This window comes from Paramisgurnus dabryanus, chromosome 20 (genome assembly GCF_030506205.2).
Source record: "Paramisgurnus dabryanus chromosome 20, PD_genome_1.1, whole genome shotgun sequence".
In the NCBI taxonomy this organism is placed as follows: Eukaryota; Metazoa; Chordata; class Actinopteri; order Cypriniformes; family Cobitidae; genus Paramisgurnus; species Paramisgurnus dabryanus.
Window position 1 is genome coordinate 24993079 of NC_133356.1, and position 12257 is coordinate 25005335.

At 37.6% G+C, this 12257-nt stretch overlaps 2 protein-coding genes across 4 annotated transcripts in view; one reads left to right on the forward strand and one right to left on the reverse strand.

Annotated features, from left to right (window-relative positions):
* exoc3l4 (exocyst complex component 3-like 4) overlaps window positions 1-12257 on the reverse strand; it is a 38228-nt gene that overhangs the window by 21774 nt on the left and 4197 nt on the right. The gene's annotated exons all lie outside the window — the stretch shown is intronic.
* Window positions 1233-8378, forward strand: LOC135787348 (exocyst complex component 3). Of its 3 annotated transcripts, none has more exons than XM_065297269.1 (15): window positions 1233-1293; window positions 1851-1914; window positions 2095-2250; window positions 2337-2943; window positions 3050-3134; window positions 3224-3352; window positions 3500-3600; window positions 4320-4433; window positions 4534-4657; window positions 4852-4974; window positions 5604-5756; window positions 5862-5983; window positions 6092-6239; window positions 6992-7085; window positions 7773-8378. In XM_065297269.1, the coding sequence occupies exons 1-14, from the start codon at window positions 1237-1239 to the stop codon at window positions 7076-7078; spliced, it is 2070 nt and encodes a 689-aa protein (XP_065153341.1). In that variant the 5' UTR covers window positions 1233-1236; the 3' UTR covers window positions 7079-7085; window positions 7773-8378. The 3 variants fall into 3 exon arrangements, with proteins under 3 accessions (XP_065153341.1, XP_065153342.1, XP_065153343.1); XM_065297271.2 differs by lacking the exon at window positions 1233-1293 and adding an exon at window positions 1632-1659; XM_065297270.1 differs by lacking the exon at window positions 6992-7085.

The following is a 12257-nucleotide window of genomic DNA, read 5'->3' on the forward strand; positions in this document are numbered from 1 at the left end:
CACCATGTCCTCTTCCTCATCGCTCCACACATCCTCCTCCTCTCCCTCCTCCTTCACCATGTCCTCTTCCTCATCGTTCACCACGTCCTCCTCCTCTCCCTTCTCTTTCACCACGTCCTCCTTCTCTTCCTCCTCCTTCACCACGTCCTCCTTCACCACGTTCACTATGTCCTTTTCCTCATCGGTCACCAAGTCCTCCTCCTCTTCCTATTTCTTCACCATGGCCTCTTCCTCATCGTTCACTACGTCCTCCTCCTCTCCCTCCTCCTTCACCATGTCCTCTACCTCATCGCTCAACACATCCTCCTCCTCTCCCTCCTCCTTCACCATGTCCTCTTCCTCATCGTTCACCACGTCCTCCTCCTCTCCCTCCTCCTTCACCATGTCCTCTTCCTCATCGCTCACCACATCCTCCTCCTCTCCTTCCTCCTTCACCATGTCCTCTTCCTCATTGTTCACCACGTCCTCTCCCTTCTCCTTCACCACGTCCTCCTTTCCCTCTTCCTCTTCCTCCTCGACCTATTCCTTAATTTTTATGTGGATCCATTGTTCCAAAGCTCAGTGAACTGATTTAGGCCCTTTTATTTATCTATTGAAGGATCTGATTGATGTGTGTTACATTTTGACTCTTAGTGTTTCCACCTTAGTAATTGTTTGCTAATTGAGCCTAAGCTGTACTGACTTGAGTGAACAGTATTGAATGCTTGTGATTTCTATATGACCACATGGTGTAAGCACTGAGAAATGTAGGGATTTGTGTGTTCACCAAATCTGGCTCATGTGTTAAAGCAGGGGAGTAGTGTTGATAGTTCAGCAAAATGGGTGTGCTTCTTGAAAAATGGCATTATGGTTTTGAAATTTTAGTTTGAGAAAAACTGTAATAAAAAATAATATAGTTTTTTATGATCCTCAGTTAATTGGACATCTGTCCAGGGTTTATATGCTTTGTAGTTATGAAAACTTTAGTGTTTACTAAAGTTACTCTATAAGGGACATGTATGTGCATCATACAGTATATTGTAAAGCTGTACTTTGTAATAATTTCTAAGAAAACAAATCTTATGATCTTGTAAAGAAATGAAAGTTTTGTATTGTATAGGAGCTATTATTACTCAATGTCTTTCAGCTGCTGATAAAAGCCCAAACAATATTATACTGCTTTACCTCACTGGGCATTTATGCAAACACGCCTTCACATGCAACAGCATAAGTAGAAGTGAAAGTAACTTATACTATATGATTTACAGCTGCAGAGCAAACAAGACAAAGAGACACTCCCAGAAAATCTTACAGGTACGTTTTTAACAACACACGATATCTAAAATAAAGTGTTTTTACTTCAGCTATGGATAGAATATATAGACAAGAATATATTAAAGCTTAAGAAGCCCATGGCAGGTAACAGTGAGGTTTTGATTGCATTTATTACCACACTCTTTTCAAAGGTAGAAAAGTCACTAGGACGGTACCTTTAATAAAGATCCTAACACCATTTTACTTTGATATATACCAATGTGTACCTTTGAGGTACCAGTATGCACCTTTTAGGAACAAAACTGTACTTTATGAAGGTACCGCCCCAGTGACAACCTTTGTACCTTCTTTTATCTTTTCTTTTGAGAGCGCAGGAAAACAACCCGTAATGTCACTCTTCATTTTGTATGTTGTACATTTTTTATATTCTACAGTTATTTGTCATAACTTTATTTTTGTATTCTTAATTTTTAATGTTTAATTAGTCATAAGGATCTGTTTATGAGTGTTTATAATTAAGAAAAACCTGACATTTGTTTACAAAGTAAAACACAGATTTTCCTTTTTATAAGATTTTATGATTTTATGTTTTGTAGATCATTGATCATCAATTACAGTTTGGAATAAACCTAACAATGGACAAGTCTCCTACTTCTCCCAGTAAGTAAATATATCAATTTAACCACATAAAGTAAAAAAAATGTGGATATTGTTTGTCATATGATATAGCCTAAGTGTTAATGTTTATATGTCATAACACAATTTGAAAGTTAAAACAAAAACGTTAATACATGATTCTGGGTTTAGAATTATACTTCACTTATATTTACTGTTTTGCAGAAGGGGGATTTTTTCGAAGGTTATCCAGTATCAGAAAAAGCGGTGCGCACATTAAAAGAAAGCTTAGCATGTCTAGGCAACCATCGACTTTGGATGAAAATGAAAATGAAAATAAAGACATTAAGGAAACAGAAATTCCCCCTAAGCCTTGCTCAGGTAAATGTATTCACTGTTGGTGTGATGTAATAAAAGCACCTTGACTGATGCACTGTAATCTTTCATTTCCTCTGTTTTAATGACAGTTCCGATGATCAGAGATTATATAAAAACTGATGAATTGAGGAAGGCTTATCTAAACCTACTGTCCCTGAACCTTGAGCTTCAGCAGGAGCGAGAAACTTTGGAAGATAGAGCTTCTGCCGTTGATCTTACCAATAAAGAGACTGACCTTAAAATGCTATTTGAGAGCCTAGGGAATAAAATGTCTGACATTGTGCGCTCTAGTACACAGCCTTCATTCAATAAAGAGCTACTAGAGCAAGTGGTCAAAATAATCCTTGACGAAGAGAAGAAACCAGGGATGATGCAGGGTTGGAGGGAGAAATGGAGAGAGGCAGTGCGAGATGGAGTTAGAGACACTTTGAAGAAAGTTGACCTGGACAGCCCGAAACAAAATGCTTCTTGGTTGGCTGTGCATCTGGGTCTTCTGGGTAAAGCGGTTGAAGATGATTTGGAGAAAGTGAAGGAAGAACTATTAAACATTTATCCACCAGACTTTAATGTGTTTGAAACCTATGTTTCCTGCCATCACAAGATAATGGAAGAGCATTTAAAGGGTCTTCTGGAGCAGGTGACAGAGTCGAAAGATTACCACGCTCTTTTAGATTTTATTGTTCATCACTACGCCAGGTGAGCTGCTTGAGTCTGCAAGACAGCCGGTGTAATCACAATTGTTATGAATGTAGCACTGCTTCACTAAGATTAATTCATCCATTGTGTCCTGTTGTTATCACAGCGATGTGAAAAAGGAGCAGAAAGCTATCGAACAAGAGCAAGACTTCATCAGTAAAATCAAGAACGCTTATCATCAACGGCTGATGGTGAGAAATCACAAGCAAAGAGAGTATAGGACATTCAATATCAAACAAATAAACCGTATATCATTTGTTTCCTGGTGCATTTACAATAGGAGGACTTTAAAGTTGCACTGGAGAATATCATCAACATTGAAAGAGACAATATGTGGAAAATGAAGAAAACTCCAGAAAGAACAGATGATGGATTCCTTACTGCAGAGGTTCACATGGACATTTGTAAGGTATTTAATAAAGTATCAGTATTCTTTATCCAGTGGAGGACAATAAGCATCTTTCATATTAACATTTTTAAATTTAAGTATACTTATTATTATAGCTATGCATAGTGTAATTATGTAAAAAATATATCTTTTGATTTGTCTTATTAGCTGATAGCAGCTTATGCAAGGAATCTTAAAGAGATTGATGAGACTCTTGAGAAGTCAATTGTACGGTTTTGTTTGGAGGAGCTACATCAGTTTCACATAAGGTTTGTATCATAACTTTATTATTGTAGATGAATTTGAACTCATTGCGGTATACACCGATCAGCCATGACATTATGAACTCCTGCTTATTATTGTGTAGGTCCCTTTTGCCACCAAAACAGCCCTGACCCATCAAGGGTCCACTAGACCTTTCTATCAGAACCAGCATTTGTTTTTTCACCAGTTTCAGCCACAGCCATTTGTTTGTTGGATTGGACCACACGGGCCAGCCTTCACTCCCCACGTGCATCAATGAGCCTTGGACCCTGTCGTCGATTGACTACTTTTTCTACCTTGGACCCCTTTTGATAGGTACTGACCACTGCAGACTGGGAACCCCCCGAGCTGCAGTTTTGGAAATTCTCTGACCCAGTTGTGTTACTATTTTTCCTGCTTCTAACAAATCAACTTTGAGGACAAGTGTCAGGAAAAATGCAGAAAAAGCAGGAAAAATGAGAGGCCAAGGCTCATTGATGCTGTGGGGAGCGAAGGATGGCTCATGTGATCCGATCTAACAAACAAGCGACTGTAGCTGAATTTTCTGAAATTGTGAATGCTGGTTCTGATAGAAAGGTCTATGAGTCGATGGGTCAGGGCTGTTTTAGTGGGAAAAGGAGGTCCTACACAATATTATCATTGTGGTCATAATGTTATGGTTGATCTGTGTACATCATGCACCCACCTCCCATCGGTGATCTCTGATAGTTTGCTTCTCTTTAAGATTTGCAGAAGAGTTCACACGGCATACCAGCTTTTTGCTGACCTCTGATCTGCTGGACTTGTGTCTGTGGGTTCAATATCACATCACCTACATCAACACTTTTCACTCACTCAAGTAAGGGCACCATGAGAGGTGCATTGCTCACATTTGTATCACGTTAAAGTCGGCTTTTTAGGAGGCTTTTTGTGATTTTGCTGCTGTGTTGTTCTTATAGAGATCTCATGCAATGCTATAAGGAGAACTGTTCAGCTCAGGTGGAGCAGCTGGAGAAAGATGTGGATGAATTGACTCAGAGACTCCGTCAGATACTGATAGATCATTTCAAAAATGACATTAAGGTGGGCTTTGCCAAATCTACGATAACAAAACTGTTAATATGATTTGTTTTGTTAATTTGATTTTTAACAGTAACAAATTATATAGGTACATTAAAGCAATTTTTGCTCTTACTATACATGCCATTTACTTCATTTTTTACTGACTTTACTTTTACATAAATTCAACTTAAATAATTTACATTTTTCACCCGAAGCCTTATTTAAATGGTATGATGACAAAGAAATGGCTCAAAACAGATGAAGATTTTACTGAAGTGACATCCAGGATTGAAAATTACTCTGGACTCTGTAAATCCATGAGAAATCCAGCAGCTCAGGTAAGTCCTCTTTCTTCACTGCTAAAATGGTCGCTGTAGACATTATGCAATAAGAACAAGCTGAACCAGCTTACATGGCTATTTGCCATATAAGTAAATTATTAGATATTTACACATTTAGCAGATGCTTCTTTACTGCATTACAAAGTATATTCTTTTGATTGATTCGTTCTCGTTTTAAAAAACTTTTTGCACTGTTAATGCATGCAATGCTGTACCACTGAGCTATACAGGAGCACAATTCTGAAATATTTTATTACTTCATTTGCAAATCAAATGCAAATCATATTAAAATCATTTTTAAGTTTAATCAACTTGAATTTACAATGAATTTCAACTTTCTTGACTAGTGAGGAGTTGTAAATTAAAAAAATAAGGTTGAATTAGCTTAAGTTATTTTAGTTAAGTTAATCATTTTTAATTTAATCACTAGTGAATAAAATCTCCTATATGTTATTAATTAGGATATTATTAATTAAGTATTTACCTGCACTTGCCAAGATGACTTGCAGAACCCGGATGGGACTAGCGATTGTTATCTTGAAAAAACTAATCTTGGAATGTCGCCTCTGACCAGTCAGAATGAAGCTTGAGCGCTGTGACTTTTAACACACCGTCCTCATTCACAGGTCTTCATAAACGATGTGCACTATTATGTGGCAAGAGAATATGTCTCCCAGCTGATGAAGAAAAAGTATTCATGCAAAAAAAACAAAAATGAAGAAGCAGCCTGTAAACTAAGAACACAATGGAAGGAGCTCAAGAAGCTATTTAATGAAATGGTAAAACTCTCATTGAGTCTGTTGTGAAACTTCATGGGGTACATAGTAAAGTTATAATAGGAGAATATAATGCTAGACGATCTGAAAATATTCCTTTGTACTCAGGGATCGTCCTTAGACTGGCTGTATCCACTGGGGGATTATCTTAGTGATATTATTGGAATGGAAAATAAGAAAAGTATAAAAGATCTTTTAAATCCATTAGTTAGTAATTACCCAGACATAAGGTAAGAGAAGAGAGAGTTTTTAACAAATCATTATTTTATTATTTGGTTCACCTTACAAACACATGTAGTGTAGGTGGTAAATATTGTCCTGTGTGTTCACATTTTCAGCAAGAAGCAAATGTCAGCAGTACTTTACTTTAGAGACAATAGTCAATTGCTCAGCTTGGAGTGGCATCATGTTATGAATCAGTTTGATCTGATTAAACGGGACACTGGGAACATCCTTCCTGAGCGCAACTTCTTTACAGATATAAAGGTATTTTGCAGTTCTTCCACACCCACTTTTTTAATGTCTACAGCATATTTAACCAACAACTATAGATAAGGAGTAAGCTTTGGGTTAGCATTTGTGGTGGGCAAAGATTAATTGCAATTGTAAGAGTTTTTACATAATGTGTGTGTGTGTGTGTGTGTGTGTGTGTGTGTGTGTGTGTGTGTGTGTGCGTGCGTGCGTGCGTGCGTGCGTGCGTGCGTGCGTGCGTGCGTGCGTGCGTGTGGGTTGGTCTATGTGGTTTACGAGAACATGAATAGTGTATAATGACATGTTTATTATGCTATAAAGGTGGTTTACGGGGACACAGAGAGTGTCCTCATAAACGGAAAAGCTAAAAAAACATACTAAATGGTAGTTTTTCATAGATTAAAGACTGGCAACAGGTTTTTGTGACATTGGGGTTAGGGACTGGGGTAGGTAAGGGGAATAGAATATAACAGTTTGGACAGTATAAAATGCATTGTGTCTATGGAGATGTCCCCGTAAACCACATACACCAACGTGTGTGTGTGCGTGTGTGTGTGTGTGTTTTGTGTAATTATTAGGTATTATGTCGTTATCAATATAGAACACACATTCTGGTTTCCATGTTTCGTAGGGACATTGCATAGACGTAATGGTTTTTTACTGTACAAACTGTATATCGGTTCCCTTCCCCTAACCCAAACCCCAACCATCACAGAAAACCTTGTATCTTAGATTTTCAATAAACATCTTTTTGTTTGATTTATAAGCTTGTTTCCTCATGGGGACTTCAAAATGTCAAGGGTCACAAGGTCACAAAAATACTGTATTCCTATCTTTGTGGGAACAATTGGTAATTACCAGGTACATACCCACCCACACACACACACACACACACAAACACATATATATTATGCTATAACTCACTTTTATTTTGTATGTGATTAATCACGATTAACCCAACACTATAGTTAGCAGAAATTAAAAGTAGATGCAATAAACCATCAAACACATACAAGTACAGCTCTTTATGAGGACATGCATAAACATAATGCAATCCCTACCCCCTTACCCTAACCCCAACCATCACAACTAACACTGAGACACATTTAGCTGTACGTAAACATTATGTATCAAATCGCCATTTGTCCAAATGGATGTGGGGTTTTGGAAGCCTGAACCACTTTTTTTCCAAACCAGGTCCTAGAGTGGATAACCCTAACATAAACCAATTTTAACCCCAACCCTAACCCCAACCCTCAAACAGCATTTTAAAGGAGTGCCGTGAAAGTGAGGACTGGCCAAAATGTCCACACTTTACTCTCTTTGTCCTCACTCCGATGGTCTTGCAAAAAACACTAGTTCTCACAAAGCTGTATAATATTTAAAAAGAATAAATAGATAGCACACCTACATACAGTAGTACGTTCCCATGAAACAGTATTTGAATGGATGCTGTATGTTAAGTTGTTCAAACAACATTATTTTAAAAAAATGTGATATGTTTAGGTCTCCAATTTAAGGTATATTTTCTGTTTTTGTCTTTTACAGTGAGATTTCTTATGGCAGTACTGCTTCTTTATGAACCACCACACAGAGGAATAACAAATTCAATTTGGATTTTTTTTTATTGCGCTGTACAGGAAATCTTCAATAGTACGTTAAACTTGGAAAACACTGCCAGCATGAAATGATTTGTTGTATGCTTGAATTCATTGTTGCCACCAGAGGGAGACAGCAAACTATAGATGTAGCATTTGCATTTCCTCCATATTGTCCAGTCATGCGAAAGGAGAAGTGATGGATTAATTTTGTTTATCTGATGTGATAACAGTCATGTAAATATACTGTGTAAAACTTAATATTGTACAACATGTTATGTATTATAATACCAGGTTAATGCTAGATGGAACCAAGCCATAATTATTCACATGTAGCCTTTCCCTCATGTACATTTTAAATCCTGATATACTCCCTGATAACATCCATCAAACAGGATAAACTGCAACATGCATTCATGTTTGTATGTACGGGGTGCTTTCTGTAAGTTGTGACTTGTGTGCTCATATTTGTGTTTTTATATTTAAATATTAAAAGAAATTACCATATTTGTTTACATTTAATCTTATATAATGTATAATAAAAATATATTTTATTTTCATTATGCAACTAATGACTGTTGTTTGTGCAATATCAGGGCAGAATGCTTTCCACTAGCTTGTATCCAGATGTTCTGAGGATTACAATCTTATCCTCAGACTCTACAGTTAGATGCCATGACATGGGTAACAGGGGATTTTAAGGATATTAAAAGACTGAACACAGCTTGTCCCTGGTTCTTCATGAAGTTTTACATTGCATCATCTTTAGAGTCAAAATATACTTTATGACATTTAGACACAATAAAGTAAAGATAGTAAATATAGTTTCATTTCACCTTTTCCTGCTATACACATTCATCGCTTTCCTTTTCCGTACGAATCCTCAAGCCTCTTTTTTTGCAACTTCACTCTAAAAATGTCTGGGTTATTTTTGACCCATAATGAGTAAATATTGGACAGAACACATGCTGGGTGAAAAATGACCCAATGTTGGGTTGTTGTTATGCAACCATGGGGTATAATAACCCAGTAGTTGGGCTGAAACAACCCAGCATATCAATTTTAACCCAACAATGTGTTCTGTCTAATGTTTACCCATTATGGGTCAAAAATAACCCAGACATTTTTAGAGTGTTGTTTCACTTTTGCCTGTTTATAGAATTGCACAATGTTTCTCCTCTTATTCTCTCAAGCGCTTATTCAAATATCTTCTGCCTGATTTGTATACCGAGACAGGAGGCGGCCGATGACTTCCTGAGTGTCATGTCATTTTTTAAAGATCTGTGTAGTCCAAGCTTTGTGTGTTTATATGTGAATGTGCATGATGTTTTCTCTGGCGCTCAATAGTATTATATTTAGCTTATCGTATCGTTCTCAGACTGCACTTCAAATCAAATGCCTTCAAGCGTTCTCTTAGCTTATCATAAGGAGGTGTCATACTGAGACACAGCAGACATATGCATGCCTCCCATAATTATCCAGTATGTAACCCCTGTAATAAATTAGAATTTTGTATGAATCAGTTAGAGCTTTAAAAAACTTTTGGAGATATTTACAAAAAGGCCTCAAAGATGAAAGTGTTCCTAAAGATTCATATTTTAAGCATCCAGAAAGTTTCTTTTATTGGCATCAGACCATATGTGGTTCTGCTTGGCATCGTAATTCTTAATAAAATAGTGCACTCTTAGATAAAAAGGTACATAAAGGTACAAAAGTTGTCACTGGGGCGGTACCTTTAAAAAAAGTATACTTTCGTACCTAAAAAGAAGCATAAGTATCTAAAGCCCTTTTCACACTGGTTACGGAAAATACACTGAAAATGCATCCGGGATTTGTTCGGGAGCGTTTGATTTTTGGTTCATTCACACTCCAAATTATTTTCCGTAATCTTTGCGTGCATTCACACACATCCCGTAAAGACCTCGTAAAGACACGTGACATTTTATCCTGAAGTTTGCTAATTATCCGTGATTTCTCTCTCAACAAATCACACGCATGCATTTCGCGGCAAGATCACTTGCCGACATTTGTTATTGTGAATATTAATCTGCGTTTAAAATCCCTGTGTCAAAGAGCTGAACCATAACTTCTGTTTTTGATGACATGCGCGTCCTCACTACGGCATTGTTTCTGCCTCTTGTTCACACAGAATGCTTTCCGTGAATGTTGCGGCAATGTTACTAGGTCCTCTTTACAGGACTGATCCCAGAACATTTACATGACACGTTTGTGTTCACACAGAAGCCTCTGCCAATTTTACGGAAATTTTATGGGAAACCATCTTGGCCGTGCGTCACCGCGCATCACTCGCGGATATCCGTAAATGGGTATAAAGGTGGGACGTGGGTGAAGCTAAGATGATTGGTTGCTGAAACCACGTCCGCCTATCTCGATTCTAGTGACAGCAGTGGCAGTTCACCCCTCACTCAAGTGGCCATTCCCTTAATTTTACAGAACTTTAAGGCTTAATATAATTTAAACTGATGAGTTACAAAAAAATTAACCCTTCTCACAGTTGTAATGAAGGGTAAAATTAGCTATACAGACCAAAAACAAATTTTGAACCAGGCTTTTTTTTACCCCCGCACTGTTTACAGACATTTCCAAACACACGCTGCTTAAAAGTCGAGCACACCAGAAGTTAACATCCACATTTCTTCACCAAAGTTGTTAAAAACAGCTTACCATCTATTTGCCGACGTCCTTAGTAAACCCTATGTGAAGCCTAATATGCAAATGCATGATGTTTGGTCACAAGCAACTTCGCGACAGTCAGCGTTTGCCACAGATGTGAAAACAACAAAATACATACCGTGGATATGAAGTCATAACTGCCATTGTTTACAAATACAACACTGGGCTCGCCGCACGCCATAGGTAACTTCCGTTTTCTCTCCTCGTGAGTTTACCAGTATTTTGATACTGATGTGTGAATGATGTCTTACTGTTAAAAAGACGGAACGTCACTGTGTGTGAACAGCGCATTTTTGTATTTAATGTAGGGTGACCATACGTGCTATTCTTCCCATTCGTGCCATTCAGTTAAAAACATAAGACATACAATCGTAGTTTCATTCTTACCTTAAAATGTAACGGTTGCTTTTCTGTAATAATAATAATAATCATCTATAACGTATGCTATCGACAAATACGTTTTCCGGAAGACGCACCCGAAATCGTGGACAGGACTCGTTCAGGAAAAATGGCACGTATGGTCACCCTATTTAATTGTACATTCATTCTGGTAAATTCATGTTAATTTACCGAAATTACTGGGTGAAAGAGGCTATTGACGGAGGTGCTGTAGGTAGACCAAATCTCAAAGTCATAGAGACTTTCGCATTGGATCTTTTGAGTTGGTTCATTATGCAACCACTTAGATGAAAAGTCTCGTCAAGAGTCTCTAAATAAACACGTAAGGGGCTAGTTCACCCAAAAATGAGAATTCTGTCATTATTCACATGTCCTTATGTTGTTTTAAACCTGTATGAGTTTCTTTATTCTGTTGAACACAAAAGAAGATTTTGTAATAAATGGGAAGCAGTTGACTTCTGTAGTAGGATAAACAAATACTATGGAAGTCAATGGGTACCGTCAACTGTGTGCCTACCATCATTTATCAAAATATCTTGTGTTGTGTTTAACAGAATAAAGAAAGGTTTAAAATAACATGAGGATGTGTAAATGAATTTATTTTTGGGTGAACTCCTCCCTTTAATGGAGGATGAGGACTAGGTAGTGGTCCGAATGCCGGTTATTGCTTCACCAAAAATAAAACCAGACTGCCCTAGATTTTTACTCTCGTTTCAAGAAACAGAGCAAAGCTACAAATAGAATCTGTATTTTCGGCGTTAACTCTGACATTCATCTGCAACTAGTTCTTATTTCCTGTATATCAACCGACAAACATCTATCACATACAGTGGACAGGAACATTTCTGCATGTGAGAAGCTAATTTTGTTGATGCAAATACAAAGCTTTGCATGCATAATAGGTCTACAGCCAAACGCAAAACAAAGGTTAAACACAGACGACCACGGCTGTCGTGTACTGCTGCCGTGTTACGCAATTTTCTTGCATGTCATGCACTTGTTCACCATGAAATGCGCTTTTTTCTCCCTCGTACTCTTTATCTTTCTGCCTCTCTCTTCCTATCAGATGTTTTATACAAACATATGTCTGCGGATGAATCTGCAACAAGCTTGTGTCTCTCCCTGTACTGTCAGGAAAGCTTTCTGAGAGGGAAAAATCGTGATTGAGAGGCGCAATTGAGAGCTGCATTGCATTATGAGTGAGAACAAACGTGTACCTGTAGGCTTCAATTCCCAGTAGGTCTCATTGAATTCTGTTTTATGTAGTTTTTTATAAAATCAATAATAACACAAGAAGAAGCAGATTTCACAAAATTGACCTAGATCGACATGTTCTCTCATG